The following is a 16,341-nucleotide window of genomic DNA, read 5'->3' on the forward strand; positions in this document are numbered from 1 at the left end:
GGTTTTGTGGTCCAGGGTCACATATATTGTTTTATGTCAATTATTTAAATAGGAATATATAAACACCTACATTATACTGTACAAAAGTAATACAAGACTAATGTTCTGTTACATGTTACATGGTACTTTTATTTTGACAGGTTGCCTTGAAGTTTCTGTGTGCACAGCATGATATGATGCTAGTTTTCTCAAATGAAACGGTAAAAGTGACACTCACAGCAGCTTTGGATATTGAGCTTATCTGTTCATGTGAGATGCAAATACCCAAAATTACCGGGAGCGTCACGCGTGCTTCACTGTGCGTGTAGTAAAAAAAAAAAAAAAAAAAAACGCGTCTCCACCATTCATACATACTGAGGCAAACGGAGCATGCAGGATTCATATTGAAACGGTCTTTTTGCATTTCAGTTTTCACAGACACTAGTCCATATCGCGATTTGAATGAAGTGACAGACCAACTTTTGATTTATTAATCCAAAAATCGACGAATTTACGTGGCATTTCGGGCTACAGTAGATTCGGTTTTTATGAATGCAGTCCGCGATCCCGTCTGTGTTTTCGCAGAGGACACATTGTAAACACGCGATCATGTAAAGACAGAAATGACATGACTTCGTGTAAATAAGATAAATAACATAAGGCAATTTAGTTTGTTTAATAAAAGAACAGTGTATAGACCTGTTCTATAGGAAAGATAACCTTAATGACTTCTATTGTGATCTGACGCTATATCGAAAATAAAATGAACTTGACATTCAAGGGGGCGGGGCGCCCCCCTAAGATAATGGTAGGGGAAACACTGAAGTTTTTTGAGCCACAGACTAGTCACGATCTAGTTTCTTATAACCATTTTCCATGTGCCCCTCTCTGATCGTTAGGCCTATTTCACACATCTTGTATAAGAAATGTAAATGGATAGTTGATGCATAACATGTTTTGGAACTTACAAATAAACATTGTGTAACTGCTTAAGAGACAGTGTATATTTTAGGTGCAGAGGTTACAGGTGCTACACATTGACAGCAACAGCACAAGGTTTATTGAACTCTTCTATGTTTAGTCTTACTGTTAGTCTTTCAAATTTTAGGAATAACAACAACTATCTAGGGATGCATCAAATGTTTGGCAACCTAAATTATTCTGCCAAAAATAGCACTTTCGGTGTTCAAATAAGTGAAAAGGAAAAATAACTATACTGAGCAATAAGTGATGCGATCAAATAGAGGCACGCACTAATGCGGCAAACATGTCGGCATTGCGGAAGCATTTAAAACTGTCAGAGAAAGACACTCTCAATGATTACAAGCACCGACTGTGAGAGACTGTTTAGAACTGCATCACATGTCTTCGATGAGAAGACAAAGGGTTGTTGTTGCTGGTTACTGTATGATGACTGAAACTGCAAAATGGCTTTAAACCATTAGGAAGTAGACTACAGAACATTGTGTTTTCTAATACATGCACAAATTGTATGTATTCTGACAGCGTTGCATGAGATTGTTAGCCAGGGTTTAAAGTCCAAAGTGTGCGGAAAAGCTGCGCTGAAACAACAAGATGAGAATCATTTATAAATCTGCTGCTGTCAGCAAAAAGTAGTACTAGGTCTTCTTGTGGGTTTCCACCTAAATAAAAGTCAACATTCATAAATGTTAGCTTTGTAATTTTACTGTTGTTCTGTAAAATAAAATTAAAAAGACAAAAATCAATACAACAGCTATATTAATATATGTATTATAACATTCTACTTTTCTCAGCAAGGCTGCATTTATTTGTACATTAAAAACACATGCCTGATTCCAGAAGGGGGTTTTAAAAATGGCCAAAGAATATTATTTTACTAACTTATTACTTTTAAGTTAAATTGTGCTTTGTTGGCAGGCTATAATGTCTACTAAAATGTAAAAGATTTTCAGTGTTTAAGTAAATATTTTTAAATTGTTGTTTTGTAATTAATCTTTTTAAAGCAAGACAAAACTGTAAAAAGCACATTTTGGCTATTTAATTTATGAAAACCGTGTTCGGTAATCTGCCTTCGGCCCAGTTTAATTTAGTTTGGCATTTCGGTGCATCCCTACATCTATCTATCTTACTTCCCCTAAATAGACATCTTTAACATGTAAATTCATGTCAACTTTGAAAAGAGTAATTTTTGCAAGGTAAAAAATTGTGTAAATGCTAGGGATGTAATGATAGCAAAATCTCACAATATAATAACACTGTGACATGAAGTCCACGAAACAATACTTATTGCGATATTTAAAAAAATAAATAAAGAAATAAAAAAATAAAGAATTGGGCAGATTTTAAAGTTAAATTCTTCTATGTATGTGTAATGCACTTTGAGAGTTCAAAATTAAGAGCTCACTACTCTTAATTTTGTGAAACTAAGAACACTTGAATCAGAAAAAAGTTTGAATTGACTTGTACCTGAACTTTAAAGGGGATTAGTTCACCAAAAAATAAAAATGTTCTTTACTCACCCTCATGTTGTTTCAAACTTGTATGAGGTTCTTTCTCATGTTGAACATAAAAGAAGATATCCTGAAGAATGCTGGTAATCAAATAGTTGATGGTCCACATTTACTGTCATAGTATTCTTTCCCTACTACAGAAGTCAATGGGGACCAACAACTGTTTGGTTCTTCAAATTACTTTAAATATCTTTTGTGTTCGACATAAGGTAGCTCCTGCAGGTTTGGAACGATTTGTAATTTTTGGGTGAACTACACTTTTAAAGTCAGCATTAAGTGAAAATTCACCTTAGTTATTTTATGAATGCATGTTACTGATCTTGTTGTGAACAATTCACCTGTTGTATTTTTCCTTTTTGTGATCTTGGCTTGACTTGGCTTTTCTATTAAAATGTCAAAACTCATCTTCTAAATAAAACATCAGACTTCTCCCTGGTGACATTTCCCAGACTTCTCTAATAATTTACTCTACTTAAACCGTATTCAGATCTTCCTCCATTCAATCAACAACTGATGGACTGAATTAAGTCCTGCCCCTGCATTTTTTTTTTTTTACTTCAGATAATAATCCATTTCATATGTATATCAAAATAAGAAGAAAAGATCTGCTGCTACATCTGTTACATCTTAACTTTCATTTTGAAGTACTTACTCTCAGTTCACTCCAAACCCATAACCCTGCGGTTCATCTTTAGAATACAAATTAAGATATTTTTGGTTTAATTGAATCCGAGAGCTTTCTGGCCCTGCAATTCAGCCACGAGAATACTTGTGTGCAAAGAAAACAAAAAATAGATTCTTCGACGCGTTCATACGAGTATCACGGCGCATGCATTTATTACTGCTGACACAGGAGACAGTGACATAGAACCCGGATGTGCTGTGGCTTGTTTACAAACACGCATGCATTCTGGTACTCTTGTAAACGTACATCAAAGACTGACATAGAAGAGAAATAATTGTTGAATGAAGTCGTTATTTTTGGGTTTGTAGACAAAAAGTATTCTCATAGCTACACAACATTGCAGCTGAATCACTGATGTCACATAGACTATTTAAAAAATGTCCTTACTACCTTTCTAGGCCTTGAGCGTGTCAGTTGCGTTGCTGTCTGTGCAGGGTCAGAAAGCTCTTGGATTTCATCCTGAATATCTTAATTTGTGTTCAGAAGATGAATGAAGGTCTAACGGGTTTGGAATAACATGAGGGTGAGTAATTAATGACAGAATTTTCATTTTTGAGTGAACTATCCCTTTAAGAACACAAAATATGCATCATGTGTTCATGCATTAATGTGAAGTTTGGAAGCAAGCTTTTAGACTAGGGAGGACATTTTGATTTGTCATGATGTTACCTTTTAAATTAGAATTTAAGGATTTTGTACTGCTTTAAATACCTTTTCGAATAAGTTCAGGTTCAGCGTTGCATTTTTCTCCAGCTCTCAAAGAGGCAATAATGCCCCTCACAGCCACTTCAGAGTCCCGTCTGTACGCCAGAGCTTCAGCCAAGTGCAGAAATCCAGTACGAACTGATGACAAAAGACGGAGTCAATACACCTACAAAACATACCAAGACTAAAACTACTCTACTAACTGCTGTTTAAGCTGGTCCTGTGCTGTCAGTTTGAATATGTGCTTGCAAATGTTTTAGATCTTGAGATTCAAGATTAGGAGTGACTCACCATCTGTGATGCGATGTTTGTGAGAATACTGAGCTGCCAGAGATTTCAGGAGGCTGTGGAGCGGCCCTGTCTCTACCGCTGAGTTTTCCAACCACGTCAACATCTGCACAACGGCATTGAAGAACAGCGACGAGAAGCCAACATCCTGAGACACCAACCGCTAGAGGAGAAAATTAGAGAGAATTAGAGTGAGCGAACAAGCACCAGTGACGATAGTGAGTATGTAGGCATGAGTAGGTTATGTGCCTGGTAAAGATGGAGTTGGCGCAGTAGAGGGCAGGAGATTGTATGGCTGTGGTGCATTGCCATGACCAGGGCTCCAGCGTGAGCAGAGTTTAGAAGGGCTGCTAAGGCTTGTAGGAGTCGCCCGGCGGCACCACCTTGCTGGATGTGACCCTGTCGGGCCCGGAGAACCTCCTGAGCCAGGGTCTGTTGCAGAGCTAATGACAATGGCCGGACCGGAGGCGGAGGCCAGCGAGGATCCACCTTCAGGGGGAAGAGCTACATGGAGAAAAGAGAAAAAACTAAAATTATATTACGTTGTTAATAAAACCATTACCTTGGCAGGAGAAAGAGCCTCTCTAATAAAGCAGAATGAGCATATCAAAGTGAGATCCTGCACCTGTAGTAGAATCCCAGCGAGATCATCCTCTGGGCCGATCACTGGCACCTGACTCACTGCTCTCATCTTCACAGAGCCATGGGGCGTTTCGACAGTAACCTTAGCCCTGTTCACCTCTGAGCTGTCTGTAACACACCAGATCAGCAAAGGACTCATTAGTACAGAATTTAATCACCCAAATTAGCAGTGAAACAGTGCCATTAATCAGTGCTGACAGAACCCCTGGTGAAAGGTATTAGATCCTGACCTCTGCGTGGAGGAAGTGAAGCACTGAGTAAACTGTGAAACGTGTGTCCACCTGTGGCTCCTCTCTCATGTTGGACCTCCACTAGATGAGCCATGTAGTCTAACAGGTAGAAACATTCATGATGTTAGTGTTATTTTACACACACTGAATTATGTTTACCAAATGAAAGACCCTCACTTTTGTCCATGATGTTCTGCTCCAGTGTTTGAGGATCATGGGACACAGCCTGGTCCAGATACTGTAGCAGTTTGCTCATGCTGGAGACAGGGATCCCGAAGGACTGGACAAACAACAGCAGCTGCTGGGGCTCCAGATCCTGTAGGGCTGCAAAAAAAAAAAAAAAAAAACATTAGCTCATCAACTACACTACAGTTAAAGGTTTAAAGTCACTAAAATTTTATTTTTTTAGGGGTTCAAGCACATAATGCTAAAACCCTAATTGTTAGAATGCCCAAGAATCAGCATTTTCCATTTAAAACTGATCAAGCAGACCAAACCGTAAGTCACAGAGACTTAAAACTTAGAGGGATGATAGTACTCAGACCGAAGACAACATCACCAAGGCTCGCCCCAATCGGCCTGACGGTGCCGCTACAGCGATCAAAAGTACAAAATTGCACATAACTCCTAAATTATTAGCTGCAAAATTAAGCGCCTTATATCATGGAATCCTTGGCTCCCAACAGACAACACATACCGGATGTGATTACCTGGCAAAATTTTAGATTTTTTGAAAAACCTACTTTTGCAAACTGGTCCTAGGTAAAGATTATTTGGAAAGTGAATATCATAGACAAGGCTAAAGGAGGCCGATCGGAAAAAAACTTGTGGGCATGTTCGACTCATTGGCCTATAAATCTGTAAGAACTTCAAAAGAAATTGGCCACCGGGTGGCGCTAAGACATTTTACACATCTGTAATCATGTTGTGTTCACATATCCACACAATACTCATATAATTTGTTAGATCTTTTCATATTTAGCTAATTTACCTCAAGAACCACTGCTGTCAAACAAATTGTTCATGAAATATTCTAAAAGTGTTTTTGCAAACCAGTCCTAGATTTTTCGCATAACTTCAATATAAGCAGTACGATTCCCTGGACCTTCTAGATATTTATAAAAAAACTTGAACTAGGCCCTTTGGGTTGTTCAAAAAAGAGGAGTGTCCAGATATACCCAAACGCCTATACATTTTAAACAAAAACTCAAAACTTCACGGAATTAGGTGAGCACATGCGACAGATGATTCTAAACAAGCATGCAAAGTTTACTGGAGATCAGACTGATTTAATTTAAATCATTGATTTAGGTGGTTACAGGCTTGCTAAATAATGTGTCTCTTTTCATAAGTGCTGATAATCACTGCTTGCAGCTATATAAGTTTTTTTTTTAAGAAATGAAAACTTGTAAATTCGTCACTGACATAGACAGAAGTAGTTCCGACTACAATGTTCTGTTTATTAATGGCTAGAGCGTCAAATGTTATGGTAGGCAGCTTTAAATAAACTTTTTTTTTCCTTAAAATTTTACACTGATCAAAAAATTGAAAAAAAAACAAACAAACATCAAAAACAAATACTAAGCTGCACAACTGCTTTAAACACTTATAATAAGAAGAAATGTTTCTTGAGCAGCAAATCAGCATATTAAAAATGATTTCTAAAGAATCATGTGACACTGAAGACTTGAGTAATGATGCAAAACTATTTAAAAAATGAGCTTTTACTGTATTTTTAAACATTTTGCTGAGAATAAGATGTTTCTCATAGACACTAAAGTTTTAAATGGTAGTGTATGTTTCTCCAAAATTAGTTACCAAAAATGTCAATCAGTGCCAATTAAAAATCCAAAACAGTCAATTCTGTATTGATACATAGTATTGATTTCTGCCAACCTTATTTCTAAATACAAGTTATTAATACCTGCATCGACCAATCGGGAGACTTCAGATCGGATCATTCTCAATTTCAACCAGTCAGGCAACAGAAGGGCTTCCTCAGATGTGTCAACCAGGAATGCAGTGGGAAGGGGCTTTTTATCAGGAAACCAGATATCCAGCAGTGTGTGGAACTCACTTTCCCCTAAAAACAAAAAAGTAACAAACACATTACTACAGGAAGTGCAGAATAAACCACTAAACACTGCAACAGAGGACATACTCACCTTTAGGAGGTCCCAGTGTGAGCAGGATGACCATAGCATGGACCACTAGGATGTGCATGGTTGCCGTTTCTCCTGTGGTCCAACGAAGGAAAACTTGATCCTGAGACTCTGACTGTGAGATTAAAAATTTGGTCTTTATTCATGCACAAGCAGTATTTACTATATGTGACCCTGGACCACAAAACCAGTCTTAAGTCGCTGGGGTATATTTGTAGCAATAGCCAAAAATACATAGTATGGGTCAAAATTATTGATTTTTCTTTTATGTCAAAAATCATTAGGAAATTAAGTTCAGATCATGTTACATTAAGATTTTTTGTAAAATTCCCACTGTAAACCTATCAAAATGTAATTTTTGATTAGTAATAGGGCTGGGCGATTAATCGAAAAATAATCGAAATCGACATTCAGAACCTATAATCGTTAAAATTTTTCCAGGAAGATTATTTCAATTACTTTCCCTTTAAAAAACACAAGCGCTCCGTTACGTTATTCCGCCGACATGTCGATGGAGAGCTTAAAAAGTATTTATACAGTAAAAAGTATTTACAGGATATACAAGGGTAATTTTATTTAGAGGAGATACTGCTTATTTTCTACTTTTAATATGAAAAACATTGAAAATTATTTATTTTGTTTCCAATAGTGCAAGTTATTTATTTTCACTAATTTAAGAAAAATGTGACTTTTCGTTTTAAGCAATGCTTGCTTTCATTTCAGTTGTTCAACACTGATGTTCAATTAATAATCATAGATCGTAGATAGTGTGTTTCCTTCAATTATTTTAAAATCAAGTAATGCACCCTTCATCCAAAAATGTCTCGCTTGTAATATGTGAACATATTTACTGTACAAAACTTGTCAGTGAACTATGAGGGCAAAAAAATAATTATTATATAAATATAATTTTATTAATAAATAAAATAATCGTTCATTAATCGTAATCGGGTTAAAATGTTCAATTAATCGAGATTTTGATTCTAAGCCAAATTGCCCAGCCCTAATTAGTAATATGCATTGTTAAGAACTAAATTTGGACAACTTTAAAGGTGATTTTCTCAGTATTTTGATTTTTTTGCACCCTTATATTCCAGATTTTCAAATAGATGTATCTCGGTCCTATCCTAACAAACTATACATCAATAGAAAGCTTATTTATTGAGCTTTCATATGATGTATATATCTCAGTTTTGTAAAATTTAACCTTATGACTGGTTTTGTGGTCCAGGGTCACATATTTGAATTTACAATTCAGTTCCTTAGTACCCAGCTATAGAGATCCTCTCCCTCCTTTGTCTTTCTCATACGTCGAATATAGCCAGAGAAGATGAAAATAAGAGCAGAGAGCACAGCATCAGACTCAGGCCTGCAGGAGTGCTTGGAAAAAAGGCAGTTCATTATAGTGGAGCGTTCCACTATCAGACGAGCCACATCCTAAAAAGACACGAAAACACAAGTCAGGAGCGGAAAAAATAGGTTAGACTAGAGCTAATATCAGACAAATAAAAAGCTACAGATTTAGAATAGACTAACCAAGGCCAGGTCATTGTGGTGTAACTGCTCCTCCACTGGTGCATGCTGGGAAAGGTAAATCAGGTACGCACTGATGGTCTGAGGATCAGTCTCCACATGAATGGCCTGAAATGGAAACCACCCAAACACAATAAGCTGAGAAATTACAGATACTGATAATCTTGTACTTGTGTAGGTTGGTGGACTGACCTGCTGCAAGGCGCTGGATGTCAAGCCTCTCACACTATCAAACAGAGGCAATTTGGGGAGGTCCTGAAGGAGCCACTGGTAGCCTGGCAGTAACTCTGCATCTCTGGAGTCCTCCTCCATTAGCTGATCCCTCTCCTCTCCATCTTTTAACGCTCCCTCAGTCAGCACCAAAGACAAACCCTGATACACACACCGCAACGACCATCTTTTAAAACTGTATAAATTAATCAAGCACTAGTGGATGGTTAATTAACTCCACACCTTCATGGCCAGTACTCTTGAGGCCACCTGAGAAGAACTGAGACGACGCAAGAAGTAGTCCAAGACCTCACATGTGGTCTGTTCATCAGCCTTAGGACCCAGAAGTAGGTCCTGGAGCCGCCCAAGAAGCTGCCGCTGTTTCTGCAGCCTCTGACAGGGAAAGACAAGGAGAAAAAAAATATATATATATATTAATAATAAAAAAAACAGTAATATTTTGTACTATTTAGTACTATTATTGCTATTTAAAATTACTGTTTATTATTATTATTTTTTTTAATCATTTGTGACCCTGGTCTTAAGTAGCACAGGTATTTTTGTACATTTGTAGCAATAGCCAAAAATACATTTTATGGGTCAAAATTATCGATTTTTCTTTTATTCCAAAATTTATTAGGATATTAAGAAAAGATCATGCTCCATGAAGAAATTTTGTAAATTTTCCACTGTAAATACATCAAAACTTAATGATTAAAAACTTTTGATTAGTAATATGCATTGCTAAAAACTTTAAAGGCGATCTTCTCAACATTTACATTTTTTTGCACCATCAAATTCCAGATCTTCCGATAGTTGTGTCTCGGGCCAAATATTGTCCTATCCTAACAAACCATACATCAATGGAAAGCTTATTTATTCAGCTTTTAGATTTTAGGGGAGTGCTAGTCCACTACGGAACTCCAGCAAGAAGTGAGACAGGATATAGATGATTGTTTAATGGCTTCTGTATTTAGGATATTTATGGACATTATCCAGCATTATACAATTCGCAGAGGTGGCAAATGTGGTTTAGGCTGAAAATAAAACAAGTAGAATATCAGAATCCGTAAAATAAACATTCACCTCAGTAGCATCCATATGCATCGAAACATGATGCGCCTATAATGGAGCTTAATATGTGCACGTGAATTACACGCATCACGTCTTATCATTCTTTCTGAACTGAGCTACAATATAGACTGATTGCCAACAATTAGACATGCAGCGATAACATTGTTACAAGATTACGTGAAAGAAAGGTAAATTAACTTAAATTCATACACGCACATTTCCCACTCATTAAATATAGCGGCAGAGAACAAACTGAAAGTAAAACAGCAACCGCTACGGCGGAACTGTCGTATGCCGTCATGCACGCACAACTAAATCACACGCACATTGATAAACTACCCCCACAACCAATAAGGAATTTAGTACAAGATGAGCGCCTGATCTAATGCGCCACCTGGCCCGTTCTCGAAGACTTACTTTTAGTCATTATTTGGGTAGCACACATATTCTGAAAATGCCTTCAGCAGAATTCAAATTAGCCATTTTAATCTAGATTAATTCCAAGATTTAATCTAGATTAATCTAGATTAAAAAAATTAATCTATGCCCACCCCTAATATATATATATATATATATATATATATATATATATATATATATATAAATACAAACACATGCATGTATACATTTAAAATAAATAAAATAAAAAATATAAATATCATATTTATTTATTAATTTGTATATATCGCATTTTGAACCACCCTAACAAACCAATGTGTAAATTACTACAGTAATGATTGTAAAAAAGGTTATGTATAAATAAACTAAACTCAAACAAAGATTCTTTCACTTAGGGTGTGTTTACTCTTGTAGTTCAGTTTTGGTTTAATTGGTCTGCACCAAAAAGGAAAATGATACATTTGGTCCTGGTCCACTTCGCGTTCACACTGGCATTTTTGACAGCGAACCTAAAGATACCAAACCTGAAGTCATAGTAATTTGTGACGGAACTCACCAAACACTCCAAACTAGAGCCCTGCACGGGCCTTAAATCTAAGCCCTAGCCCGGCCCTGGCCCGAAACGCACAGGCTGTAGCCCGGCCCGTGTCCGACAGCTTATCAAAAATTTTGGCCCGAGTCCGACCCGAAGCCCGTCTTTTTTTCCGCCAAACAGCTTATACTGTTACAGCCATTAAAATAGACCAGATTCGTATTTAATAGAAAGTTTATGTTTTTTCGTTTTGTTTTTTTTATCAGAACAATTTAGAGAAATGTTTGGAGTTTTTTGTTTGTTTGTTTGTTTGTTTGTTTGTTTGTTTGTTTGTTTTTTAAATGTAAGTTTTAGTTTTTTAAGTGACATCGATATCCAAGCGGTATGTGGTCCACAGTGAGTTTACTCAATTTAACCTATATATCAAATCAACACTTGACTAGTCTACAATGCAATCCACAGATATAAAACAAACATCAATATATCGCAATGTTAGATTTAAAGTTTATTATCACCATCTCAGAACAAAGGCATTTCAAACTGGGCAGGCAGCTCTGCTGCGCAAAACCGGAACATACAAAGTCGCAGTGGTAAAGTAAACGAATAATGAACAAATATATAAAGAATAAATAATAATATAGAAAACTTCAAAAACACAACTTTACCACGTGGCTGAAAATCTCTGTGCTGCGCAGAGTATGTAAGCGGAGTGGAGCGGCAACAATTTCCCCCCGCGCTCCTTGCATTTAATAATCGCTCTGCTCCAGCTCCACTCCTCGCTCACTGATATCAGAAACACCGCTCCGCGTCAAAAAAAAAAAAAATAAATAAAAAATAAAAAAATAAGTATGTGTGAAATGTAACAGTCCTGTTCATAGTGTGCAATATTTGTTCCGACCAGCGACCACAGCTGATAATTGTCAGCATTAAAAGAGTATGCTGCTTTATCCAGTGCAAAGTTTGTAATGAAAATAATACGTTTTCGTCAGTTATTTTACCTACAGATCACACTATTTCTGATTTGAGTGATCCATCTCTATCAAGCTGAACATGTTTAACATATGATTTCCTGCTTAATGTGCAGTTATATTATGGACCATTGGCATGAATTGTACTCATGATGGAGCGGTGGTGGGGCGCTCTTGAAGAGAGTGAAAACTTTTTAAAAAATCCGCTCTTTCCTCCATTCAAAATCACACCGCTCCACTCCGCGCTCCGCTCATACTCTGCTATGCGCGAGTTAGGCATCACTGGCGCTTCCGGGGACGCACGCATTAAATCTCATTAAACTTTTTTTTTTTTTTTTTTTTTTTTTTCTAAAGCAGGCCCGAAGCCCGATATGCGTGCAAGTTATGACGTGAAAATTGGCCCGAAGCCCGGCCCTAGGGGCAAAAAAAAGTCGGGCCCCGACGGGCTCGGGCTCAAATGCAGGGCTCTACTCCAAACAAAAGGAAAAGGTGCGTTTGACTTAAAGCGGCGTTGCGGGTGTATGACATCAAATTACCCATTCACTGATTGGTCTGCTCATAGCCACTTAACTCAAACACACCTAATGGCGTCTGCTGGACTAAGTACGCTCATTGTTGCGTGGATATGATTTTATTTTCACAACCTGTGAACTCACAAAGAGCTCATAAAAGGCACTTTATCTCCTTGTTGCCCTCTGCTATTTTGTTTAGGATACACCGCAGGTTCCCTTCGTGAAATCATGTCGCATAACGTCCCATCTTGTCATTACTTCCCATTTTTGGTTAGTTTTCAAAGCTTTTGGTCCGTGTTGAGTTCATATTTTATTCGAAACGCACCAGAGTTTGTTTGGAAGCGGACCGAGACCCATCTTTTTAGCAGTCTCAGTCTGCTTGTTTTGCGCGCCAGGGTTCGGGTGGCAGCATTCACACTTACTCAAATAAACCGCACTAACAGACCAATCGCACCAGAGTTCATTTTCGAACCAAACATGACAAGTGTGAACTAGGGGTGGGTGGTATGACCTAAAATTAATATCATGGTATTTTTCATCTTTTGAACGGTGACGGTATAATATCACGGTATTACTTTTTTTGGTACATTTTGGGAGAAGTAGCCTGTCCTGTCCCTTTAGTATGTGAATAAAGTTAATATTTTTATAATATAATAAGTAAATGGTAGGTATCCTTATCAAAAAGAGACATGGGAGAGTATTATGCATTCTCAACATATTTATTTTGCAAAAAACCTAAAGATCTTACTTAGTGTACAACAAAACAAAATTTTTTTTATTGAAATTTAATTTCTGCAATATTTAAAACCTTTAAATAACTGGGGGAAATCAACCCATAGCAACAGTTTAAAAGTAGACCAATTCTGTGGGGCAAAAACACGGACTTGGCAACCCTGCATCCAACACGAGCTGCTGGAGTTAATAAAGTCATTGCACACATGAGTACGAAATTTTCGTCCGAGATTTTTGCACGTTAAAAAAAATACAGGTTATGTTAATCGAGTTTACACACTGCCTCTGAAACTTTCGACCGTCATAAAAAATTCGGATCGTGTTTGATTTTCTGCATTTTCGCATCCATAATAAGCTTTGTGAGAAGGATGGCGAATATGAGAAAACAACAAAAAAAAAACGCATACGAAAATCGGACTCAGTGTACAATGACCTTTAGATTTGAAAGATCACGGGTCGAAAGTAAAGAGAGATGACAAAAATAGACTGGAGGATTTGCTGCAACCTTGTACTCACTGACAAATATCTATTAACGTTATAAGATGTGCTGCTCCCTTTACACAGAGTGTGCGTTATCGCAAAATCGAAAGTAAAAGTAAACAGCGTGAGCACTCATTTAAAAGCGATTTCTATACCCTGCATATTGAAAGTGCGAAAATTATATACAATATTAGTTCGCCTCGCGCCCGCTCAATTTGTGATCCGCTGTGTAAATCCTTCGGCCCGCTGACCGGGAAAAGTCCCGTTCGTCCCGACTGCCACTCCGCCCCTGGTATAGGCTACAGGCCCGACCTTTCTTCACGATGTTTCACCAGTCGTTTAATGGCCACTCCCCTTTTACCTACCACCTGCAAAGCTGATACGAATATGTTTTACTTTTTTATTTACAACCAGATATTTAGTATAAGGACAGGTATTCAGACCACAACTGAACGTTTGAAGAAAATTTAATGCCTTATTATTTAGAATTAGCTATTATTGATGTAAATGCAGCCGTTCGAAGCACATAATTGATTTATTACGGTATTGACGGTATCAGAAAATCCATGTTGTGGCGCAATGTCACACCGGTGCTGACTTTGACACCGGTGTACCGCCCACCCCTAGTGTGAACACATCCCAACATTACAAAATTAAAAAGACAACAGCAGTGTGTCATCAAGGTTGAGCTTTACCTGTCTTTTCTTCACTCGCTGCTCTTTGCTCTCTCCTTCCTCCTCATCATCAACAGAGGAGGTGTCATCAGCAGCATCATGGAGGAGAAATTCACACAGGCACTGAACGGGCAGCACATCCAAGGAACCTTCACTGGACTGGACGAGATCAGCCAGCCACGGCATGGACTGAGAGGAGGCCTGGGTGGGGAAAAAATTAGACTTTTAGAAAGTTCCTCTTTATAAAGAACAGCTCTGCAAGAATATGAGAGTGTTTACTTGTCTCTGGATAATGTTGAGCAGGAAGTCAGGGTTGCGGCTGCGGCAGAGCAGATGGCCCAGACGCAAAGATTGGTTCAGACTCTTAACTTGATCCAGGACATGAGGTGGTGGCCTACGAGGAGGTCCCCTGAGCATAGAATAAAAGACTGTGTTATTGGTTTTTCTCTATTGCAAGTCACTTTGTATAAACATAAATGCTGGATTATCACTACAGTGACAAACAATAAGTCATACTTTGGGTCTAGGCTGGTAAGCTGAGACAGCAGGAGGCTGTTGTTCTCAGTTATGGTCTGTTTGGTTGAGGCGGCTGCCAGGTGGCTCTCAAAGGCCAGGATCTCCTGCCTCTCTTTCTGAGAAATCTGCAGCTCTCGGTTGATCATTTCAGTTTTGGTCTCCTCATCAGCCACAGTGCATGGAGGGTAGGAGTAGTTACTGAGAAAAGAGCAAAAGAAAATGTCAGGTGCTGAAATATCCATAAAACCAGATGGATAAGAACACTTACTTAGTCATAACCATCTCCATGAGCATTTTCAGAGTGGGGTAACCGTCCCAAGCTGCCAAACCTGAAACCATCAGTAACAGCGATATAATGGCATTCTAATAAGATGTTATTATGAAACGCAAGTATTGCATCATATCTGGTCTCACCGATTTTCTGTGGGTTGAACGCAGCCACCACAAGCAGCAGCAGCCAGGCTTTCCAGTAAAGAGTTGATATGGCCAGATTTGGAGGTTGATAGCTAGGACGGAACATTTAATAAATCATTTCACCTCTCTTGAGAAATAAACAGCCCACAAATAGAGTACCGGATGCCAGGAGTGGACAGACCACAATGTAGCTTAAACTTTCAATGTGAATAGTCCATGACACCCAGTAATTATTTGGCAATATAAAGCTGATGAATCACCACATAATAAGACAGAAGTGAAAAACAGCAGGGCATAAACTCTGAGGAAGGTAAAGGCCATACCCTGCAGGCAGCTGGATGTTCTCTGGGTGATGGTAAGTGCAAAGGTTCAGCACAGCATCAATGAGTTGAATCCTCTCGACTCGTAACACTTCCAAGTCTATAATTGATGATGTGAGAAGACAAACATCACCATATAACAAGATTTTAACACTTCTAAAACAGTAATTTTTAATTATTAAAGGGTTTGTTCACTCAAAAACGAAAATTCTGTCATTAATTACTCACCCTCATGTCGTTTCAAATCTGTAAGACCTTCGTTCATTTTCAGAATGCAAATTAAGGTAATTTTGATGAAATCTGAGAGCTTTCTGACCCTACATCCATAGCAACTACCACATTCAAGGCCCAGAAAGGTAGTAAGGACATGGATAAAACAGTCCATGTGACATTAGTGGTTCAACTGTAACATTACCAAGCTATGATAAAACTTTTAGTGTGTAAAGAAAACAAAAATAACTACTTTTCTTCAACAATTTTATCTCTTGTGTTCAGAAGCTCTCAAATTTTTAATCAAAAATATCTTAATTTGTGTTCTGAAGACAAAAGGTCTTACGGGTTTGGAACGATACTATCCTGGCTGAACTATCCCTTTAAAATATGTATGTCCTGTATAAACCATGTCTTACCATCAGACTGAACTCCTGCAGCTCTCTTTACCAGGTGATCAGCCAGCTCCATGGCGTCAGCTGGGCCCAGAGGTAGATCACGAGAGAGGCCAATCACCAAGATGCGCATCAGCGTGTCCTCCAGCAGAGGAACCTCAGAGCACAGCCGGAGAAAGAAACTAACAA

At 38.1% G+C, this 16,341-nt stretch overlaps 1 protein-coding gene across 1 annotated transcript in view; it reads right to left on the reverse strand.

The window, feature by feature from the left end:
- The window catches only part of ints1 (integrator complex subunit 1), a 52,813-nt gene that overhangs the window by 26,988 nt on the left and 9,484 nt on the right, over positions 1-16,341 (reverse strand). Inside the window, exons 15-33 of the mRNA XM_073838744.1 lie at positions 16,177-16,334; positions 15,551-15,647; positions 15,228-15,319; positions 15,082-15,142; positions 14,814-15,011; positions 14,577-14,706; positions 14,319-14,498; positions 9,170-9,319; positions 8,909-9,088; positions 8,720-8,824; positions 8,453-8,620; positions 7,187-7,298; positions 6,946-7,104; positions 5,199-5,345; positions 5,022-5,120; positions 4,775-4,899; positions 4,399-4,653; positions 4,153-4,312; positions 3,868-3,999 (exon numbers count right to left, since the gene is read on the reverse strand). Of these exons, the coding sequence (XP_073694845.1) occupies positions 3,868-3,999; positions 4,153-4,312; positions 4,399-4,653; positions 4,775-4,899; positions 5,022-5,120; positions 5,199-5,345; positions 6,946-7,104; positions 7,187-7,298; positions 8,453-8,620; positions 8,720-8,824; positions 8,909-9,088; positions 9,170-9,319; positions 14,319-14,498; positions 14,577-14,706; positions 14,814-15,011; positions 15,082-15,142; positions 15,228-15,319; positions 15,551-15,647; positions 16,177-16,334 (2,708 nt within the window). The remainder of the gene's footprint in view (positions 1-3,867; positions 4,000-4,152; positions 4,313-4,398; positions 4,654-4,774; positions 4,900-5,021; positions 5,121-5,198; positions 5,346-6,945; positions 7,105-7,186; positions 7,299-8,452; positions 8,621-8,719; positions 8,825-8,908; positions 9,089-9,169; positions 9,320-14,318; positions 14,499-14,576; positions 14,707-14,813; positions 15,012-15,081; positions 15,143-15,227; positions 15,320-15,550; positions 15,648-16,176; positions 16,335-16,341) is intronic.

The sequence above is a fragment of the Garra rufa genome, chromosome 1, assembly GCF_049309525.1.
Source record: "Garra rufa chromosome 1, GarRuf1.0, whole genome shotgun sequence".
Lineage (NCBI taxonomy): Eukaryota > Metazoa > Chordata > Actinopteri > Cypriniformes > Cyprinidae > Garra > Garra rufa.